The sequence below is a fragment of the Dermacentor silvarum genome, chromosome 8, assembly GCF_013339745.2.
Source record: "Dermacentor silvarum isolate Dsil-2018 chromosome 8, BIME_Dsil_1.4, whole genome shotgun sequence".
Taxonomy (NCBI): domain Eukaryota; kingdom Metazoa; phylum Arthropoda; class Arachnida; order Ixodida; family Ixodidae; genus Dermacentor; species Dermacentor silvarum.
The window spans coordinates 130,818,412-130,832,837 of NC_051161.1; the positions used below are offsets into that span (position 1 = coordinate 130,818,412).

Genomic DNA, 14,426 nt, shown 5'->3' on the forward strand with positions numbered 1-14,426 from the left:
CCCCTAGTTCACACGGGTTCTCTCCCGTGCTTCCGAATCTCGCTGGCAGGCTTTCTGACCGACGCCGCGCACCGCACGCTGTATTACTCAAGAAAATAAAGCTGCTGTTTCAAAGAGTAGTTGCTCGTTTTTCAGCTCTCTCGAGTCCGCGAGGTGCCCTTGCACAGACACCACTCGAGACCCAAGAGTGCGCATATTATTTCAATGCGTCACGCGCACCTGACTGATCGTGGCACATTCGCTGCCAGTGTCATCAAGTCGTTTTATTCACGTTAACGATCTTTCCGGTCGAGTTATATTACCGTTCTTCATTGTGTAAAGGATGCCCGGGTGCCAGGCAAACAATGCGTTAAAAAATCATACTGCGGAAATTTTAGCAGCCCGAAAGCTAGCAAAACGTGTTTCCTCGGACCTGCGCTAGTTACCGGGATTGGGATGTACGCTTGGGCGGTACACCACATGGGACATGGAGACTCATCTGATTGTTTTCACCCGAGTAATACCTTAATAGGGTTCAAAGCTAGACAAACAATAATAACAAATTGCACGTTTGTTACGTATCGACAATGTTTAAGCGTGACACGCTTTCTATTTCGGTCGTGGGCAGAGCTCTGGCAGGGCCTGTAGGCCCGTCGCCTGCGATATTGCGACGATATCGATACTCAAAGCTTACTAACGATACGCTAAATATTTTGTTCTTTTTTTTTTGGGGGGGGGGTTCCACGTGCCAAAGCCGATTCTCATTATGAGGCACGCTGTGGTGGAGGGCTCCAGATTATTTTGACCACCTGGGGTTCATTAACGTGCACTACAACGTAAACACGGGGGCGTTTTTGCATTTCGCCTCCATCGAAATGTGGCCGCCGCGGCCGGGATTCAATACCGCGACCGCAGCGGAAGCTGCTGCCCATGGGAGCGGCCTAGACATCACTTGTTTTCCGCGCTCACGTTGGTTTCGACGGAAATAGAGGGCGCAGGCTCCTTTCCTAAGCGCATCACCCCTGAAGAAAGCCAAACGCCAGGCTGGGGCACGCTTGTACCCATTTGAGCCAGTGGGTGCCCGGCGGCGGTGGGAATCGAACCCACAGCCTCCCGCAGCCGAGGCGGGCGTTCTACCACTAGGCGTTGGCTGCGACGCAGCGCAACGCGTTAGCTAACTGAGCCACCGCGGCGGGTTGCTAAATATTTTCCCAATCGCCAGAACTTGTTGACACCTCTCAGAAAAAGGTAAAGACTTGCCACTCGTCATCAACAGCACGTTCGCGGTGCACCCTCAGCCCGATACCACATACCAGCATGGCCCCAGATGATAGACGGCGTTGTGATCGCAAAATGGCGGCTCCCTTAATAAGATAATCAACAGAAGAAGTTAATTTTGCGTGTGTTTGTACTGTCGATGCAGCCGTAGGTTAGTGGTTGCAGTAATAAATTGCACACGAGTGAAATTCTGGGGTTTTATTTAACCACCATATGTCCCACGATATGAAATAACCATGATAAGATCATGAAGAATGCGGTAATGGGCAACTCTGGAATAATTTTGGCCGCTAGGGGTCCCTAACTTGCACATAAATGTAAGTGCGCAAGCACTTCTGTATTTTCGCCTTAATAAATGCGGATGCCGTGGCAGGGACCGAACCCGCGACCTCGAGCTTAGCAGCACAACGTCACATTCACTAAGCTACCTGATTGAACGGTGCAGAAAGCAAGCTATTTTCAAGTCGTGCACTCTTACAAACCAGGCCTAGATCTGTACAATGGCGAGATTGCACAAGTGGAAGTTTTCGATGGTGCATACCTGCACTTTGAGATATCTCGTGGTGTAAAGTTGTAAAATTGGAGCTGCTGACATTGATACGGAATCTGAGACGCTCACTACGTAATTACCTCGCGATTTTAGATTTGGGCCGCTCCAAGTGACGTCTTCGTATGTATGAAGGTTAATAGATTGATTTCACACTTTTGGCTGCTTTCCTGGTCAGCTGCCGGACTTTGCAAACGGCACGGACTCTCGCGCCAGTGACTTGTGTGGCGCCTTCGTCCCCCCATCTCCAACTATCCCGTTGCGTCGCAGATGCTGTCACGTGAGATCGCTGTAGCGTCGGAATGTTCAGATGCTGCGGCAGGCAGCGGCGCTCTGTCGCGTTTTCCGCTGTCTGGATTAACGATTGCAGGAAATGTACGTCGTCGAAGTTCGCTACACCTCTCTTGCCGAGATAAACGGATTCCTTTTGCTCGCTTACGACAGCTTCGCTCAGAACCGCTCCCACGTAAAGCCCCTATATTTATAAATGTAGCGCCATTCTTAGATCTTGCCGCCACCGCGCTCACCCCGGCGCTTCCTCCTCGCCCTCTCTTAGCCGCCTCCTGTCGCCCCAGCCTCCTCCGCTCCCCCATTGGCCAATCCGTGTCACGTGGAAGTTCGCGTCGCGCTTTTGTATATTTTTTTCTTTCCAGCGCGCTCCGACTGCCATTCTCGGGCATGTGCGACGAAAGTGCTGTACGCACAAACGGATCAAACGTGTCAGGGACAAGAACTTCGTGGTGATGGCATGCTGCTGCGCCTTAAGTTGCCGCAACTGACAAGGCGAGGGCAAAAGGCTTTTTTTGTTTACCATCCGGCGTGCGCAAACGCTTGCTGCACCCTTGATATTTGCGTCGTCTCGCATCGTCACGTTGCTACTTCCAAAACAGCATTATTAAGACCAGTTACTGACTGACGAAGCAAAATCGCGCCTCAAAAACGTCTCCGCAGGGCGCGATCGAAGTTTTCCTCGGATTTCCTCTGGTAGCGCGTTAGCTGTCGTCTGCCACGGCAGGCCCGACGCAGGCGGCGCCACTGTCGATATCGCGCCTCGATCGCGCTGCTCGCGCCGAGCGCGATAGTGGAACGGAGGAGGAGGGAAGTGGATGGCGCTACTTTTCTAAATATAGGGGTTTTACTCCCACGGTGCGTAGGATCTGCATGGTTGTAAAGCTGGCCTGCCTGGAGTGAACAAACGGAAAAGAAAGCGCAGATACGCAGCCGTCGTTATGCTATTGACGTCACGAGTCATCGTTTCGTCATCGTCGTGCCGCAATAGCCACGACGTCGTCATCACCCTCTCGCGATACCATTGTCGTCACGCCATCTTGGGGTCAAGCTGCCGTACGTCGTAGTCACGCTGTCATCGTCTCAGTCGTCATCCTTACATCGTCGTCACACATTCGTCGTCATCACACTGTCAAGCAGTCTGTCAAAACATATCTACAAAAATATTTCTGACGCTATCATAAAAAACTGTTATCGATTTCAGCAGTACCTTTCTGGAATATTGGTAATGTGTGGCAAATGTGCGAACTGCAGAGGGATTTCTGCAATCCACATAAGGCCATTAGCCTGCTTTGATAACCATGTTAGCTAGCTTCTGCAACAAAATGTTAAAGCCAACAGTAGGCAGTAGGAGGAGCGCAGCCCCCGCTGTCTTAAACCTATCAAATCGGAGTTGCTGGTGCGTTGTTTAGAAGAGGAGGAAAATACTGTATACCGAAAGAGAACAACGGTTCAATCAGCCAGGAAAGTCGATATCAGCTAGCTACAAAGGGAAGATTATGGCTGCATTAAACACAATACCAACACAGGAAACCGTAATGTGAGCTGTGTAAAGTAATACTATGTTTTCAACACCGAATTAACTTTTGTATGTCCGCCATAACAACGTCTGCCGCGCCACAAAACGATCTTATACTACTTCCATGCTTGCGAAACTTAACTGCGTGTTTTTGTCCAAATTTTTCTTCAATAGTCGTAATAATCTTTAAATATCGTATTACGTAATAAAAAAGTATAACTGTAGCGCTTGTCTTCTAACCTAACTTTGCTGCTACTGCAATGCTATGTTCTTGATCTTTTTGATATTTTATTTAGTTTCAACGTGGTTCATGTGATCAAGATGATACGCCAAAACGGGAGACTCGGAGACACCAAAGCAACTTTAACCGAAGCGTACGTGGTCAAATATGAAGGAGACAACGTGTCTAGCGAAGTGTGAACTTTAGAAGGGCACATCCTAACAATGTTTAAAGCCCATTTATAATAAAAATGCAAAGGATGTACGAATCAGGAGCTCAGTGCTGCAATCAACTGCGAGAGCTATATTCCTGTCTGGTTTCAACTAGGTGTGGTTTCTAGATGAAACAAGGTAATAACTTTGATTCGACGTCCACATTTGCTGCGTACGCATCTCGATAAGGGCCGCTTCGTCAGACTACATCCGGCTGCACGTTCCGTATGCGTCGCGACGCTGCGCAACGCCACCCAGAAGAAATTCTTCCAGGTGAGGGTGCTGGCGCGGCTACGTCAGTAAACGTCACACCGATAGGGCCTCCGTTAACAGGGGCCAGCACGGTAGCTGGAGATAGACGCTTTCAAAACACCTAAATGCAGTTGTTTCTCTCTCTCTCTTTCAAATGCACAGCGCATTGCATGGAGCGCGTCTTCACAGCGCGTTCCTTGAGTGCATATGCAGTGTGTCGCGTCTAAAAAACGGCGTGCGACATACACAAGCGGCAGACGTGGGCTGTGCGGATGCCACTGGGCATCTGTGCCTGTAATTTCGCGTGTATCGTGTGACATGTAGGTGTGCTGTGCGTTGATGTGAGGCTGCCAGGTCCCACCTGGAGACGACATCATTTATCAAGATTGTCGGGGATTCTCGATGTATTCTGTGCTGAGCAGCGTCGTTCAGCAGCCAACCACCAGTAGTCAAATGGAGGTGACGTGGTGTGTGCCGCAAGGTAACGGAAGTTTAAGTCGGGACCGAATGTCCACATGTTTTCTCTCCTGATCTGCAAGGTTATGGGCTATTACTAAAAAAACGTGTTCATTTCAAAAACTTCAGGGTAAGCACTTCTTAACCTGAAGCGCTATTAATGCGTAAGCACTCCAAGACGACTCACCGACGAAATTTGTCCGTTGGCCTGTCGGTCCATCCATAACGCGTAACACGGTGCGCTTCATAAAGAACACAATTCAAGCAGAAACTCTACTGGAAATGTGTAAGTATGCATAAACATTGTGCCACTTGCTCATCTCCATGCAGCCCGCTGTCATTATCGATCTTATCAAACTCGATCCGAACAGTATACGCAGTTATCTACCCTAACGACCGAACAAGGTCCTACCTTATCAACCTTTATCAGTTCTTATCAACCTTAACGGACTCGATCCGACCATAACCCTTATCGGTCGCTATCAAGCTTATCGCAATCAATGCGATCCTTATCAACCCTATACGACCTTATCAACCTTATTGAATATAATCCGAATCTTATTAACTATGGTAGGTCCTTATCAACCTTATCAGATTTGCTTATAAGCCCCTATCTTTATTTATACTGACATGTGTACATGTTTATCTTTCACCGGTGACCGCCTTTCACCGACTAGCAAATGCTAAACGTTATCGCTGGGCACAGGATGCGCCTGCATGTTTCCGAAGTTTCTCGAATGTTATCGATGCTTCTATCCGTTGTCTGTTATCTATCCGTTGTCTGATGTCTTACGTAATCTAATGACCAACGCGAATGGTCTAGAACTTTCTGGAAGATACGCGGGCACCAGGGAATAATCTGGAACCTCGGTGACTCATGTATAAAACCCGACGCGCTTCGCCGCTGATCAGATTTCGACGATCGCCGACTGTGTTCGCTGCTATCGTTGTGCTTTGAGTGTAGCCTTCTCTAGTGGGGACAGGTTCGCCCAATAAAGAATCAGTTTCGTCATACACTCTTTTACGACTGTTCACTTCAGCGTCACTACTACGTGACATTTGGTGGAGGTGCTTTTGTGTTCATGCACCGAACATCCCCGCAAAGCCGCAACCCAAGCCCGAAACCGGAGGACGAGACCAATGTCGCCAAGGACCAGCGAGCTAGCCCTAGGCAGCAAGGACTTTTGCCAGAATACGGACTTCTCCCCGAGAAGACCATAGCGATCAAGGCCAAGTCGACGACCATCAGCCCCAGCATCCTCCATCCTGCTGCAACAACCTTGGGAGCCACCGACGTTACGTGGATAACCAGCTGAAGACCCTGAAACCTCGCTGGAGACATGAGAGGACCGCGACGTTCAACAAATAGAGCGACGAAAACAAGCTGCGCCATGTCTATTTTTCGTTAAATGAACTGCTCGAACCTGGTTTGAGAATAGAGAGTGACGTGGGACCTATTTCGTGAGAACATCGTGAGGACCTTCACGAGTGTCGTGCGCAAGGAAAAGGCCCAAGTTCTCCTAGGAACCCGGGTGCAACTGCCCAACGAGAACGTTACGATTTTCACGGAGGAAATGGCTCGCCTGTTCAAGCATGCCGACCCCAATATGCCACAAAAGAAAAAAGTTCGCTTCTTGGTGAGGGGTGTCAAGTAAGAGCTCTTCGCCGGATTGATACGCAACCTGCCCAAGACTGTTGCTGAATTTGCTTCCGAGGCCACAACCGTTGATAAGACGCTCGACATGCGGACAAGGCAATATAACCGCCGAACACTGGCCGCGAACATTGACGGTCAAGCACTTGGCAGCGACGACTTGCGCGAGACCATCAGAGCAGTCGTTCGCGAGGAAACGCAGAAGCTCTTTCGGAGGTCGCAGCCTCAAGTGGCATCTATCGCCGATATCGTCAACGAAGAAGTTCAGCGCTCACTAGGAGTTCCCGACGTGCAGCCGGAATCGCCGCAATCCCAGGCGGAAGCGATGACCTACGCCGTCGTCGCCCGCCGTCAAGGGCCCCCTCCGCGCTCGCGCCAAGGCCCTGTAAGGCCGCAGTTCCGTCGTCCACCGCCGCCGCCGCCGCCAGCACGCGCGCCCGTCACCCAGCACAGCTACCCGAGAAAGACGGAGATTTGGCGCGCCTCTGATCACCGCCGGCTCTGCTATCACTGAGGGGAAGCCGGCCATGTCTACCGCCGATGCCCATACCGCGAGATGGGCCTACGGGGGCGCGCCGTCATAGCGCCACGTCCACAGCTAGGCGAGCGACCAAGTTACATCGCCGACTACCTCGGCGGAGCTCAGTGGCAGCCACGACACCCCTCAGCTCGCACTCACCAGGACGTTACCTATCGCCGCATCGCCGACCATACACTGGCTCAGCCCGGGGCCGGTCCGAGAGCCCCTATCCGAGAAACTAACAGCAGCAACCGATGGAAGTGCGGTTGCTGTACGACGCAATACCGAAGATCCTCCGCCGCCGACGACGACGATCCGCGCATCATCACAACGAGGTATCAGCACACCGCCTGGCAAGAGCCCTTCCGACGCGACGTAGCAGCAGCGGAGCAAGCCGGTGCAGCCGTGATCTGACGCCACGACTTAACCGCAACGCCAGACGACGGTCTACCGACTTACACGTGCTAATCTATGATCATAACGTCACCGCTCGCGTCTACACTGGAGCCGACTATTCCGTCTTCAGTGGCCCGTTCGCCGCCAAGTTGAAGAAGGTGAGAACGGCCTGGCAAGGACCCGATATCCGGACAGCGGGAGGCCGCCTAATAACGCCGGATGGAATCTGCACAGCGCGAGTCACAGTTCACAATCGCACTTACCCGGCTAACTTCCTAATCATGCAGCACTGCTCCAGGGACGTCATCCTAGGCATGGGCTTTCTAAACCAACATGGTGCAGTCATCAACTTAAGGTCGAAGTCGAAAACGCTTTCAACGCACAAAGCGATACCACCGGATACAAACATCAGTTACCACGCCTTGAACGTGCTTGAAGAACAACTCACCGCTCCGCCTCGCTCCAGCGTAATGATTTCCGTCGGTACCGAAGTGCCTGCAGACATAGAGGCCGTCATCGAGGGCGATCATCACTTGCTGCTCGACCGTGAAATTTGCGTCGCTAGAGGCATAGCTGAGCTACGTGAATGAATGAAAAACTTTATTTCAGGAGCTTTTCAGCGCATGCGCCGGATGGAAGTGGAGGGAAAGCAAGAGTGATGCTCACGAACTTCAGCCCTGAATACAAGCACATTAACAAAGGCACCACGGTCGCCTACATCAACGAAATAGTGCAAGCCAGCAGTGCTTTCGCCTTCACGGTTTCTAGTGTACCTGCGACGACAACTGTGGTACCTGAACCAACTTTCGACGTCAGTCAGAACCTTTCCAATCATAAGAAAGAACAGCTAAAAGCTCTGCTCCTGCAATACAAGGACTGCTTCTCGTCGTCGTCAGAAGTACGACAAACCCCTGTCGCCAAGCACGGCATCATAACCGACGAATATGTCCGCCCACTTCGTCAGAGCCCATACTGAGTTTCGGCGCGCGAACGCGAGGCCATAAGCCAACAATCGACGAAATGCTACGTGACGATATCATCCAGCCGTCCAAGAGTCCGTGGGCGTCCCCCGTGGTGATAGTCAAGAGGAAGGATGAAACCCTACGTTTCTGCGTCGATTATCATCGCGTCAAGAAAATCACGAAGAAGGACGTATACCCTCTCCCACGGATTGACCATGCTTTGGATCGACTCTACAACTTGGCGCTGAGCCGTGCTCCCTCAAGGGCTGCAGAAGATAGCGCCAACCTTTCCCTTTCCCTCAAGAACCACTTACCACTCTACAACGCAAAGTATTATTGCGATAGCAATTATATGGACACTTCAACCGGATTTCTGCCGTCGGCGTCGCCGTCGTCGTCACCGTCGCCGTGAGGTTCCGTATTGATTCCAAGGGTGATAAAACCGTCGCCGCGCGCCGTATGCCCGAGTGAAAGCGCGCAGGGGACGCGCGCTATCAGGGAGAGCGAACGCACGGCGGAAAGCAAACGCGACCGTCGCGCGAAAGGCCGTGGGGGTATGGGAGGGAGGGAGGGAGACGGGGCAACGCTGTGCTGCTTCACCAAATGCTTATCTTGCAGCCGGGCGCAAGGGTAACTGGCCACTCAATCTCCCACGCGAAACCAAGAAAGTGGGAAGGCAGCGCGGGAGGGAGGGGTGGGGCAGCTTCTCCTCTGCCAACAACTTCTCCTCTGCACAACTCCTCTGCACTTTACCCGGCGCTGGCGGTCGCCCTCACCGTCTCTTATCTCCACACGGCTGTGACCTTTGTATGCGTTGTGCATTCGCCGCTCAGTTTCCGTTGAAGCGATCGACCGCGCGAACAATTCGCCTGCTGCGGCGGCTGCGCTTGCTGCAAGCGTTTTGACAGTCGTTGTCTGCGGTCATTCGGTGTGATCTATTCTTGTTTGTTTGTGCGCGCTAACACCACGCTTGTTATTTCAGTTAGTCCAAATGTGTCCAAATTTATGCAGCCGAAAAAACTACTATCCCTACTCCGAATAGCTCTCTACTAATTTGCTATCGCAATTTATGCTTCGCCTTTCGGGGAAAACTGCAACATTTTTTTTCGTCGATGGACGTCAAAACCGGCTATTGGCAAATTTAAGTCGACGAAAGTGACCGCGAGAAGACTGCCTTTATAACACCAGACGGACTGTTCGAGTTCAAGGTGATGCTGTTTGGCCTTTGCTCGGCACCTGCGACTTTCCAACTCGTCATGGATACAGTACTGGCAGGCTTGAAGTGGCAGACTTGCCTCGTCTATTTAGACGACGTCGTTGTGTTTGCCTCAAGCTTCGAAGAACACCTGAGGCGCCTTGAAACAGTTCTTCAAGCAATCAAAACTTCCGGACTCACGTTGAAGCCAGAAAGTGCCGCTTCGCATACGAGGAGCCCTTGTTTTGGGCCATGTAATCAACAAGTCTGGAGTGCGCCCTGACCCTCAGAAAAGTGCGGCTATTTCCAACTTTCCTCCGCCCGCCGACAAGAAGGCAGTGCGTAGATTTCTTTGACCGTGCGCCTATTACAGGCGCTTCGTCAAGGACTTTTTAACGGATCGCCGAGCCACTGACGTATCTCATGAATGCCGACGTCGAGTTGAAGTGAGAGACGCCGCAAGTCGCAGCATTTAAAGAACTGAAGCGACGCCTGCAATCGCCACCAATACCCATGCATTTCGACGTAAATGTCGATACTGAAATCCACACCGATGCAAGCAGCATAGGACTCGGCGCCGTGCTTGTGCAGAGGACTGATGGACTAGAAAGGATTGCAAGTTACGCTAGCTGGTCGCTATCGAAGGCGGAAGCAAATTATTCGACCACAGAAAAGGAGTGCCTCGCCATCACCTGGGCTACATTAAAGTTTCGCCCCTACCTCTATGGCAGGCCCTTCAAAGTTGTGAGCGGCCACCACGCCTTGTGTTGGTTAGCTAACTTCAAGGATCCTTCAGGTCACCTCGCACGATGGAGTCTGACTCTTCAAGCATTCGACATCACCGTCGTTTACAAGTCCGGGCGAACGCACTCTGACGCCGACTGCTTGTCTCGCGCCCCCGTCGAAGCACGGCTACAGGACGACCAGGATGACGACGCTTTCTTGGGGCCCATCAGTGCCGACAAATTCGCCGAACAACAGTGAGCCGACCCGGAACTAAGGAGCCTTGTAGACTACCTGGAAGGCAAGACTGCCATTGTGCCGAAGGTGTTCAGGCGAGGATTGGCGTCGTTTTTCGTGCAAAACGACATTCTCCTAAAGAAGAATTTCTCGCCTTTCCGAGCCACCTACCTCCTCGCGGTACCCTCAGCATTGCGTCCAGAGGTTCTGCAAGCTCTCCATGACGACCCAATGGCTGGACACCTCGGTTTTTCCCGCACGCTCGCGAGGATACAAGAAAAATACTAGTGGCCTCGCCTCTCTGCAGATGTCGCCGATTGCGTAAGGACATGCCGAGACTGTCAGCGACGCTAAACACCGCCGACAAGGCCAGCGGGACTTCTTCAGTCGATCGAACCACCTCGCCGACTGTTGCAGCAGATCGGGATGGACTCACTGGGGCCTTTTCCGACGTCGACGTCCGGGAATAAATGGATCGTAGTAGCTACGGACTACCTTACCCGCTACGCCGAAACAAAAGCCTTGCCCAAAGGTAGTGCCGCCGAGGTATCCCGATTCTTCGTTGAGAACATCCTCCCGCGTCACGGTGCTCCAGAAGTCCTCATCGCCGACAGAGGCACGGCTTTTACGGCAGAACACGCTCAAGCCATCCTATGATACAGCCAGACAAGCCATCGCCGGACCACCGCCTACCACCCGCAGACCAATAGTCTCACCGAGCGCCTAAATAAGACCATCGCCGATATGCTGGCAATGTACGTCGACGTCGAACACAAGACGTGGGATGCCATCGTTCCGTACGTGACCTTCGCATACAACACGACCATGCAAGAAACGACGCATATGGCGCCATTCAACCTAGTCTACGGAAGGAACCCGGCAAAGACGCTTGACGCCATGCTACCGGATGTCACCCACAAAGAAAATCTCGACGTTGCCACCTATTCGCAGCGTGCCGAAGAAGGTCGACAGCTCGCCTGCCTGCCTACAGAACCAACAGAGCACCGACAGCCGACACTACAATCTTTGACGACGCTACGTCGAGTAGCAGCCCGGCGACCGTGTTTGGGTCTGGACTGCGATACGCCGATGAGGACTTAGTGGGAAACTGTTACGTCGCTATTTCGGACCCTATAAGATCATCCGACGTATTGGCGCACTGGACTATGAGGTCGTGCCAGACGGCATTTCGCAATCACCGCGGCGCCGCGCATGACCTGAAGTCATCCACGTGGTTCGTCTTAAGCCTTTCTACGCCCGCTGACGAACTTAGGTACTTTGTTACTTTGTTATTGTTGTTTTGTTTTGTCTCTAATACACGTGCTTTTTTCTTTTTGCTTTCGTGGTTGTAGCATGGGGACAATTTTTTTTTAAAGGGAGGGTATTAACATGTGTACATGTTTATCTTTCACGGGTGACCGCTTTTCACCGACTAACAAATGTTAAATGTTATCGCTAGACACAGGACGCGCCTGCATGCCTTCCGAATTTTTTCGAACGTTATGGATGCTTCTATCCGTTGTCAACGACGCTTACGTAATCTGATAGTATGACCAACGTGAATGGTCTAGAACTTTCTGGAAGATACGCGGGCACCAGGGAATAATCTGGAACCTTCGATGACACATCTATAAAAGTCGACGCGTTTTGCCGTTGATCAGATTTCGACGATCGCCGACTGTGTTCGCCGCTATCGTTGTGCTTTGAGTGTAGCCTTCTTTTGTGGGCACAGGTTCGCCCAATAAAGAATCAGTTTAGTCATACACAGTTTTACGACCGTTTACTTCAGCGTCACTACTACGTGACAATATATATATAGCACCTTATCCATTATCATTATCAACCGTGATGAGGGGTTCATGACTGCACAAAACACGCCCTTAAGGCACAGTGTATAAACAAAGTTTCCGACTGAGCCTGGCGCTGGCTCCTATTACGCTAACAATGGGGACCTGCTTGGTGTTCTTTAAATAATCTTCGCGTCAGTGAAAACATTATACTTAGCCGTGCACGCACAAGTCGCCTTAGCTATGCACGTTACTGAGAAAGAAAACATTCCCACTAACCTGTATTTATGTTAATTGATTTGAATTGGCGTTGGTTGGATGCTGCAGCCCGTAGTCGCATATAGGCTAATGGGAGCGGCATGAGTCTTTTATTATGCTCGGAATCATAAGCTGAATTGCCACGCCAGCCGGCTGCATTTAATTCAGAGAGGAATTCGAAAGGGTTCATGGAGAGTGCTTTGGGTAGATGATAGACGTAATCGGGAACCCTCACCTACAGCGCCCCTCATTACCGCTGTGTTGGTAATCGTTAAAAGCATCAATCAGTAAGTCAACAATAACTAGCAAGCAATTTCATGTTACCATGAATATTTGTCCCATTTATTGTTGGAGTATATCGCATTTAGTATTTCTTTTGTTGTTTTGCAAGCGCTTCGCGCATATAGGTCTCCCCGTGCTCATTTTGTCTTTTAATGCGGATGCAGACGAAGAACAGAACGCCTGATTTAGTAGCCGAGATGGAAGCTAATGACGCGTTTGGCGACGATGGTCCGATGAGTAAATCTACACTGCCCGAGCTGCTTTCTCGTTGACTCCACCAGCACCCACAAGCGATTTGCATCTTCTTCTTCTGTGTAGAAGACGATGGCCCACTTTCTATTCTGATGGACAGCACACCCCCACAATCGCCTCATTCTCGACTCCGGCATTAGATTTTATTTATTTATTTATGTGTTTGTTTGTGCTTGGCGCATTCCTAAAGGCAGTTTCGCGCGGCCTGCGTGTCCCTAGAACCGCCGAGCTTTTAAGCTGCTAAATATTTGGTTGCTTTCGCGCAGTAATCGCAATGCTGGTGACATGTTGGTGGTGGTGTGGGCTACCTTCCTTGGAACCCTCTTTGACCCCTCCTTGAACTCCCCTTGAATCCTCCTTCATTAGAAAAGGAAGCATTCGCATGTGCTTTAATTAGAATTTTGAGTGGTTACGAATTATGAGTGTAAAGTATTACACATCGGTGTAATACTTTACAGACGCGATCTTCACCACGTGATCTACGCACAGGGGTTGTGCGCCTGCAATGTCCGTATCTGGCGAGGGACCCTTTACCGGAAGAAGGCACTGAGACTTTAAGTGTGATGCGGCTTATTTTTTCTGTCGTGAGTCTATAGCGCTTTCGTATGTAGACTTACAAGCCACGGGTGTTTGTGTTCGGTGTACTCTTGACCACCGACAATCCTGGGAAGCAGCTCCTGTGGTTTGCCGCAATCTGCCATGTCTGCAACAACACAAGAAATGCTGTTAGAGCTACCCATTCCGAACCTAAGAGCACAGAGTGTGATAGTGTGATGTATTATTACTTCCATTGGGCAAGTTTGGATTCACACATCAAATACGCTGTCCCACCTAAGACACTTAATTTATTCGTCCACATCAAGGATGTGTCACAGTGCTCGATGGCCAACAATATAATGCGAATATGTAACAAACGTCTTAGTCAATACTATATATTTTCTTGAAATGACCCCCGAACATGCCTATACTGTCATTTACATGCAGGCACAACACCAGGGGGGAAAGGAATTGAAAAACTAAACTAACGGGTAAGAATCGTCAGCTCACGGCAATCAACTTCTTTCAATAATAATGCTACCTACAACATAAACACTATTATTTAAATTGGCAGTCTTTCTTTGCAATGCTAATTCTGTAATACAGATTTAGTACATTTGTGCAAAAGTGTAGGTAGCCCAATTGATCATTTCGCCGGCTGATCTCCACCACTCTCTTGCAGAGAGGGCTCAGCCAGCAGCTGCTCTTTAAATCAACCGGGTAACACGTTCTTAAAGGCGCAGAGCACATTGCTTCAAATATTTCCCGTTCGCTTAGGTTTACGAAGACGCTTGTTTACAGACAAAAAATTGAACATGTGTAGCTCGCATGCAGAGCCATAGAAAAACCAAATGCTAACAGGAAGGGGCAAT

At 50.6% G+C, this 14,426-nt stretch overlaps 1 protein-coding gene across 3 annotated transcripts in view; it reads right to left on the bottom strand.

Moving 5' to 3' along the window:
• The window catches only part of LOC119461708 (tryptase), a 65,802-nt gene that overhangs the window by 15,244 nt on the left and 36,132 nt on the right, over window positions 1–14,426 (bottom strand). For all 3 annotated transcript variants that reach the window (XM_037723073.2, XM_049671955.1, XM_037723075.2), the window contains one exon: window positions 13,635–13,720. In XM_037723073.2, the coding sequence (XP_037579001.1) occupies window positions 13,635–13,720 (86 nt within the window). The remainder of the gene's footprint in view (window positions 1–13,634; window positions 13,721–14,426) is intronic.